The 8,642-nt window shown below is 33.1% G+C and overlaps 1 protein-coding gene across 2 annotated transcripts in view; it reads left to right on the top strand.

The window, feature by feature from the left end:
• LOC130238452 (pantothenate kinase 1-like) overlaps window positions 1–8,111 on the top strand; it is a 13,801-nt gene extending 5,690 nt beyond the window's left edge. For both annotated transcript variants that reach the window (XM_056469481.1, XM_056469482.1), the window contains exons 3-7: window positions 1–195; window positions 2,321–2,497; window positions 2,586–2,709; window positions 5,313–5,438; window positions 6,518–8,111. The exon at window positions 1–195 is cut by the window's left edge and continues 59 nt beyond it. In XM_056469481.1, coding sequence (XP_056325456.1) covers window positions 1–195; window positions 2,321–2,497; window positions 2,586–2,709; window positions 5,313–5,438; window positions 6,518–6,577 — 682 coding nt within the window. In that variant the 3' untranslated portion in view covers window positions 6,578–8,111. The remainder of the gene's footprint in view (window positions 196–2,320; window positions 2,498–2,585; window positions 2,710–5,312; window positions 5,439–6,517) is intronic.
• Window positions 8,112–8,642: the final 531 nt, after the last annotated feature.

Here is an 8,642-nt window from a genome sequence, read left to right on the forward strand (position 1 = left end):
GTACGTTGATTCAGTCGGGTTCAATGGCCATCCAGAGTGTTATTTTTTCCAAAATCCATCTGAACCTGAAAACTGTGTCAAGAGGCCATTTAGCCTGGAGAACCCATTCCCTATGTTGCTGGTAAATATTGGCTCAGGGGTTAGTATCCTGGCCGTCTATTCCAAGGATGATTACAAGCGGGTCACAGGCACCAGGTAAATTCCTGCATAATTTTTTAAGCAAAAGTTTTTTCTTTAATCATTTCTTTTACAAATCACTTGTATAAGTAATGTAAAGTAAACCAGGCTTGTATTGTAGGAGATCTTCACTATTTATATACATTTAGAGATATTTCATGACAGGACCATATATGCAAGTTGAAGGCAAAATGATTGGAAATGAAAATTATTGAAATGAATGATTGAAAATGATTTAATTATTTTTTAACCAAAATTTCTCATGGGCTGTTTAATGGAGACAGCATGTTTTTAACAAATTTTTAAATATAATAATTATTTTTATCTTTTCCATCTTTTTCACTACTTATTTTGCAAGATACCAGTATTCAGTTAAACATACTGTTTAAAGACTAGGTTAATTAAGGCAAGTCATTGGACAACAGTCTTCTGTCAATAAAAAAAAAACTATTCTAATAATATTGATCATAGGCCATGATTTATATATATATATATATATATATATATATATATATATATATATATATATATATATATATATATATATATATATATATATATATATATATTATAAACATTTCTCAAATTATGTTTAACAGAGCAAGGAATTTTTTTACGGTATGTCTGATAATATTTTTTTTCTTCTGGAGAACTCTTATTTGTTTTATTTCGGCTAGAATAAAAGCAGTTTAAAAAAAAAAAAAAAAAAATTTTGAGGTAAAAATTATTAGCCCCTTTAAGCTATATTTTTTCGATATTCTACAGAACAAACCATCGTTATACAATATCTTGTCCAATTACCCTATCTTGCCTAGTTAACCCAATTAACGTAGTTAAGCCTTTAAATGTCACTTTAAGCTGTATAGAAGTGTCTTGAAAAATATCTAGTCAAATATTATTTACAGTCATCATGGCAAAGATAAAATAAATCAGTTATTAGAAATGAGTTATTAAAACTATTATATTTAGAAAAGTGTTGAAAAAATCTCTCTGTTAAACAAAAATTGGGTTAATAATTCTGACTTCAACTGTACATACTTACATACATATTTACATACATACATACATACATACATACATGCCTAATAATAGTATAATATTTAGTATAATAATTATAAATAATTAGTACCCCTGTATATTTTTTCCCAAATTTCTGTTTAACTGAAAGATTTTTTTCAACACTTTACCAAACATAAACATAAGAGTTTTAAGAACTAATTTCTAATTAATCGATTTCTTATATCTATGCCATGATGACAGTACATACTATTTTATTAGCTATTTTTCAAGATACTAGTATTTAGCTTACTAGTGCAATTTACAAGCTATAGTATAATAATGTTTATAAAAAATATTGCATAAGGGGGCTAATAATACTGAAAAAAATAAATAAAACTGCCTCTTATTCTACCGAAATATAACAAATAAGACTTTCTCCAGAAGAAAAATGTAATAGTAAATACTGTGTAAAATGGTCTTGCTCTGTTAACTTTTCCTTGGGAAATTTTTGAAAAATAAATTAAAGCAAATATTAATAAAATATAGGGACTGTGGGGAATAAAACAAAAATTGCATAAAGAAATTGCCAAAAATTAAAAAAAAAAAGTTTTAACACAATGTTTTTTTTATTATAATGTGCAGGGTTTCTTACAATAGCACAACTAGAAGAGTATTGAAAGTGATTTTTTTTCTTTTTTAAAATGAAGGGAACTCACATGTGCATCATGATGTATGTACATGCTGATGGTACTGTATATCAACACAATAAATATATTTGCATTTTTGGAACAAGACTAAACACAGAATAGTAAACATCAGTGTATATTTTTTCATTTTTAGTATGCTCAAACTCTTAAACGCATTAGGATGAATGGACACTTGAAATGAGAGTGCATTGTGAGAATAAACAAGTGACAATTACAGTATACAGAATTCAGACACGACTATAAAATGGCACCTGTGATATTGCACTGTATACAATAGAAGAAATAGATTTGGGAACAGCATGTTTTTTATTATTTTGCAATAAAAATATCTGTATTAGATACAAATTAAAAGTTGTAGAGGTCTGTTATAAACCTAAAACGATGGAAAAATTCTGTAACCACTATGACATAAATTTTCCCAAATTGTTGTGGTTCAGTTTAGGAGGTGGTACATTTCTTGGCCTGTGCTGCTTGCTGACTGGCTGTGAAACATTTGAGGAGGCATTAGAAATGGCGGCTAAAGGGGACAGCACTAATGTGGACAAACTAGTGAAGGATATTTATGGTGGCGATTATGAGCGATTTGGCCTTCAGGGTTCTGCCGTTGCATCCAGGTACAGACATAATTGCCAGCATTCATATGTAAAAACAATATCGTTTGTGATTTTCTTCCAAGTTTGTTTTTGTCCTTTAATTTCTTAGTTTTTGTCATATGATGAGCAAGGAGAAACGTGACAGTATAAGTAAAGAAGACCTGGCCAGGGCGACTCTTGTCACCATAACAAACAACATTGGCTCCATCGCTCGCATGTGTGCAGTGAACGAGGTTTGACAATATTTTCTCTTATTGCTAAAGCTCATTTGTCAGTGTTTTCACTTTGCAACCACATTACAGTTTTTCTTTTCAATCCGTTAACATGCATTGTGCATGTACTGAAGCCACATTTACATAACTTCACACAATCAGCCAGTCTGTGCAGAGCAAACTGTGAGCAAACTTCAAAATTGCCAAAACACTTTTGTCATTCATACTCTATGCGTACATGCATTCATACACCACAAGCAGCAAAAGACTACATTTTCAGCACATTTTTTTGCATGCTAACAAACAGACTTATGGTTAATGCCATGCATTTTGTGCCTTGTTTACTTTAAAATAGAGCAAATCTTTCCAGAAAATGAAATGCTGATTGTACTTTTAGCTGAAAATCTACTTCTACTTCAGGCATTTTTTTTCTTGACCATATTGTAAACCATTGGCTCCACCGTTTCACATTGATATCAGTAGTACAGGTTGTACAACAAAATAGGTGCAATTAGTATCCTTTGATGATAATGGAACTAAGTGTGTATTTTACACACAATTCAATGTCTATATTTTTATAAGTACCAACATTTAGGTGGGCATTATAATACATGACAGGAATTGTTTTGTTGTAAAATCCAAAGCTCGCCTCTCTAACTTGCAGTTTAACCGAATTTTTTGAAATATTTGTTGAAATAATTGAGAAAAACTGTTTTTTACCCATGTTTGCAGCAATTTTTTTTTCAGTCTTATCACACATTCTTTAGCATGTTCAAGACAGTGAAAAGATTGTACATGGTTGTAAAAATACATTCAAACTTCAAAAATCAATTATCGCCAACAGCTAGCGTCGCCCACTGAAGCTAAGCAGGGCTGCACCCGGTCAGTACCTGGATAGGAGACCACATGGGAAAGCTAGGTTGAGATCAGCAGGGGGCACTAAACCTGCAGTCTGTGTGGGTCCTAACGCCCCAGTGTATTGATGAGGACTCTATTGGCCCGTTTCCACTGAGTGGTACAGTACAGGTCACCTTTATCAGGCTTGCGTTTCCACTGCTAAAAGGGTACCAATGGTACTTTTTTATTGGGCGTGGTGTACGACAAAGTTTCAGTCAACGTCATTTTCGCTCAAGAAAATGTCTACAGTAAAGCTGTACGGGTCATTCACATATCAAATAAGAAGCACTTCTCACAAAACAGATGATTTATACACATAAATACTTCTGTATAAAGGTTTATTACTAACTTTTCTATGAACATAATTTGATTATAACTGCATATTAATAAGTGCGAAATAGCCTACTGTGACGTCTGCAATTATAAAAAATAAATAAATAATTGCAACATATATGAACTCATACAGCCCCTTACAGTCTCTGCTATTTTACCAATTACAGAAAAACTACACACATCATACATTTAGTCCTTATTTAGGTTCAAAAACAACAAAATATAGCCCACAGTCAGAGAAAACCTCTCATCTGTGTCTTTAATTTTCAGTAGCACATGTAACCTCTTGTTAGAAAGTAATTCCATGATTCCGAGTTTATAATAGTCCAAAAGGTGATGATAATGGTTAAACATGGCAGTTTGTTCATGTTTGCTGAAAAAATTATTTGCTCCTTGTGAGTTTCTGAAGGGATCGGGTTTCAAAAGCACATCAATAATCATGCGCATGTTATTATCATCAGCTCAAGAAGTTTGTTATTTCAAATATAGACGCAAGCGCAAGCAAGAAAGCAAAACCGCTCAAGGTTTTAGACTGGCTCGTAAAAAACTATGGGCACAGGGTAGAATCTGCTCTTCTTGGCTTTGTGGCTGTTCATCAAGATGACAACAAGCTTTGTTTGAGCTCGGGTCGACCATGGGTCGTTATTATATGTATATATTACTACAGTGTAATCTCTCGGCTGTGTATTTAAGATATGGCGGTTCCTTAGTTTTCATTGTGGCTTGTTTTGCGAGCGATTGACATATCTCTGTAAACAAATAGCATTCAGCTGTGCATCTAGCTCCACCTTTTGGTACCCTTGGTACCCTTGCAAAGCGTGACCAAAAAGTGGTACTTTTCGGTTTGTGAAACAAAAGTTGTTAATTTCTGTAATGATCTTTGTTGTTGGTGTTTTTAGGTCAGTGAAAAGTATGTTGTTGTGAGTGATTTGGTGAAACAAGCTTATTTTGAGACGTATATGAACTGTTGTGTTGGTCTGGGTAAGTTTTGGAGGAGAGCTGTACAGTTTGGTCAAGAGTCATGTTGGTTAAAGTACACACTGTGAGAACAGTTTTGTAAATGTGGCTTTAGTATACTATTGCACAATGCTTGTTAGCGGTTGGAAAAAAAACTGTAATTGATATTTGTTCATTTCAAAGTACATAGGTTAAATGCAGTGGCCAAGCACAATATCAAGATCAGTGAACTCTGTGTGCTCTGAGCTTCTTTACAGTGTTGTCTTGTGGAATGGAGATCAAGCAGCATTGTACAGGGCTATCACAGCACACTGAACAGCCACAAGATAAAAGTTTTTTTGTTTTTAATGTCAATATGTAATGTGGATGATTTAAATTTTAAATAGAGCAATATTACTGCTTCTTCTGATTGTCTGGTTATGTTTAATGTCCTTCAGAATATCGATAAAGTGGTTTTTGTTGGGAATTTCCTTCGAATCAACACCATTTCAACTAAGCTGCTGGCATATGCCATGGACTTCTGGTCTGATGGACAACTGAAAGCCCTTTTCTTAGAACATGAAGTATGTTTTTTTCTTTCTTTACTTTTTTCACTTTTCAGTGAGTCAAGATAATGTTTGTTTAAAACAATTATTTAATTAAATAGACTATAACAATTTTATTTGGCTTTGGGGAGTTTTTGGTTTCAGTTAACTTGAGTCTTTAAAATGGGATAAAATTATGAATTGCTCTTAAATTTAAGTTTATTTATTTTGTAAAAGACATTGAATCAAGTCATCCTTTAATTATTTTAGTTGTTTATTTTAATGCATTTATTTCTACATCATTCTGTAAATGGCAAAATAAGTAATAATCCTGTGAATAATTCTAAATAAAAATAATCCTGGTTATTTCTGAGAGTCAGAAATAGAAAATACACATTTGAAAAATGGCAGAGAAGGTTGTTGCTGTGAGGATTTAAATATTAGGGTGCAAGATGAAAATGAACACCTGTTGCATGTGAGTTTATACCAAATAAGACAAATGAGTATGCCATTAAATGGCTGTTGCCATGTCTATAATAAATTACAAATAATTTAATGTTGAACCAGCTCATTTAAACGGTTTAAAAGTTTAAATTAAATGTATATTCTTGTCTGTCTTTCATTTGCATTGGTCTGCGCATGTCACATGAATGGGACATTTAGCTCCCCCTTGTGTTAGTTTCAAAATCTACCAACAGACTTGATGTGGAGTATGTTCAAATATTTTAAGAAAAGATGCTCGGATGTGTACATATTATTATTATTATTATTATTATTATTATTATTATTGTATACAAAATATATTTGGCTACAATATCAAATCTGCATCAGCAATATCACATAAGGAGAGAGTTATACAAGTTAGTTGTTTTTCCAAATATAATAAAACACAAAAAATATATATATATATATTTTTTGTATTTTTCTTAATAGGCAATTTTCAAACAAACAACACTAATTTCACTTACATTTTTTTTTGTACCTTTTATAAATGTATTCTCCTTTTAAAACCCTTTCTAAATAAAAGCATTAATTACTTAGTCTTATTGGATGCTATTGAAATAAGCACTGCATGTATGTTATGGAAAATAATAAAATCTTGTGCTTCTTTGCTGCAGGGTTATTTTGGAGCTGTTGGTGCCTTCCTAGAGCTACTGAAGATGACAGAAGATTCCTGAGACACTGAAGAAAACCCAACCTAAAAACCAGAAGCTGCTGTAAGATTTCAGGAAAGCCACATCCCCTAATAAGGATAAGCCATTTAATAATGTCACCGATTTTCCATTTATCTTCAAATCATCGACACATCGGCCCTCCTATGCTCAAGACGTGAGCAGGTGACCAAGAGGATGTGATGTAACAGCAGCGCACAGATTTTAGCATTGTGATTAGCTGCACCTCATGCTAACTGTTCTTCATCACCACTGCTATAAAGCCAGCACAGCTGTGCCTTTGCTGTGTATCGATGATTTGAGGTGACGATGATTTAGGACACTAATTATAATGCCTGTATGCTCGCTCTACTCCCTGAGCTTTATGAAAAGAATCATAACATATGAAAGGGGTTTGGAGGGGGGAGTATAATGTCTACTAGTGGGACAGTCTGCGGTATAAATGAACTTTTCCCTCTAATCAGATTAATCATAAAATGATGATGAGTGGTCCAGAAGTGTCATTTACATAGGATTTTGCCTTTCCTTGTTCTGGTCACAGATAAGCATTCATCTTACCCACATTAAATTAAAAAGGCTTAAGTTGTATGAATAAGCATTTTAAGGCACGAGTTCAAATTCTTCATTTTTAAAATAATACAGCAAATGCCAATTGAATTTCCGTCATTTTTCAATCATATAAATCTTTTATCTGAACCTTTTTCAGAATTAGCAAAAAAAAAATACAAACAAAAAAAAAACGTAGGTCAGATGTAGGTCTCTTTTATCTTGATTGGGCCTTTTGTGTTTAGTGTATTGTTGAGTAGCTGTCATGTCTGATTTCTATTACATTTACCTCTTTGAACTGGTCTGTCTAATGAACAGAGAATATGCATCTAAGCTGACACTAATTGTGTTGGGACCAAATCGTCAATATTGACTGGAAAACAGTATCTTCATCAGATGGAGAATTCTCATAGTTCACTACATACAGTAAGTCCCATGATTTATTTTATAGGATTTTACAGTCCTTAATGCTGAGATTTCTCTGATCTGAATGTGTTAACAGTTTACCCTGTGTATATACACTGTAGTATACCATGTTTTATTTAATTTAACATTTGCACAAACCATCTCTTGTCATATTCACACTATTATGCAGTGATGTCTCAAGTTTCACTTGATATCTGTCGAACCTTCTCCCAAATGCCTTCATCCTTTAAACATTTTCAGCTTAAACATCACCTGTTACTGAAAATATTTTGCCTTTTTTTCCTCTCACGGATCAACATGAGGTTCATTAACTTTATGCCTAAACACCGTTTAACCTTTAATAATAATAATAATAATAATAGTAATAGTCAGTTTGACTTGGAATGCTCCAGGTTGTTAACCACGTGCTCCTAAAATTCTAAAAAGTTATAATCAGTCTAAATATGTAAGATCAGAAACGTAAGTACTTACAAGACAAAAATGCATTGCCTTTCCCTCCCTTTGAGCCATAGCATTTTCAAATATGCTGATGTGGCCTCATCACTGTAATGTGACTCAAAAGACATTAATTTCTATAAAACATAAGCTAATAGTTAAGCTTGCAGTTGTAGATTTTTGTTATTGTTGATCATTATGAATGCAAGACTCCAAAACTCCTAAGAGAAATTGATGAGGAATATTAACAAGATGCAATTTCTTTTAGAGGAAATTTCTAATAATATTCACTTATTTGTTTGTACTGTACCTACGGTACTAGTTGTTACTGTAGCTCAACAACAGACCTGTGCTGACATTAAAGTGTCTTCTAGCAGCTGTAACATCTCTAACATCACATTAGTCTCCAGATCTTCGCCTTTTTCTTGTCGATTCATGCTTTACTTCCTCTGCTCAGCCCTTAGAATTGCCTTATGCAGTGGGGTGCCATTTTGTCTTTGGATGTCTGGATTATGCACAATGGCACCCCCCAACATCTCTCTGAGCCACAAAAGTAACTTCCAAGTGTTACGGGTGCCTTTTACTGATGGAGACAAGGCTTTATCTCTGTATCCTCTGTATTGTTGCTAATGCTGAATCCAGATGTCAGTGTATACTCCAGTCC

The sequence above is a fragment of the Danio aesculapii genome, chromosome 12 (assembly GCF_903798145.1).
Source record: "Danio aesculapii chromosome 12, fDanAes4.1, whole genome shotgun sequence".
NCBI lineage: Eukaryota > Metazoa > Chordata > Actinopteri > Cypriniformes > Danionidae > Danio > Danio aesculapii.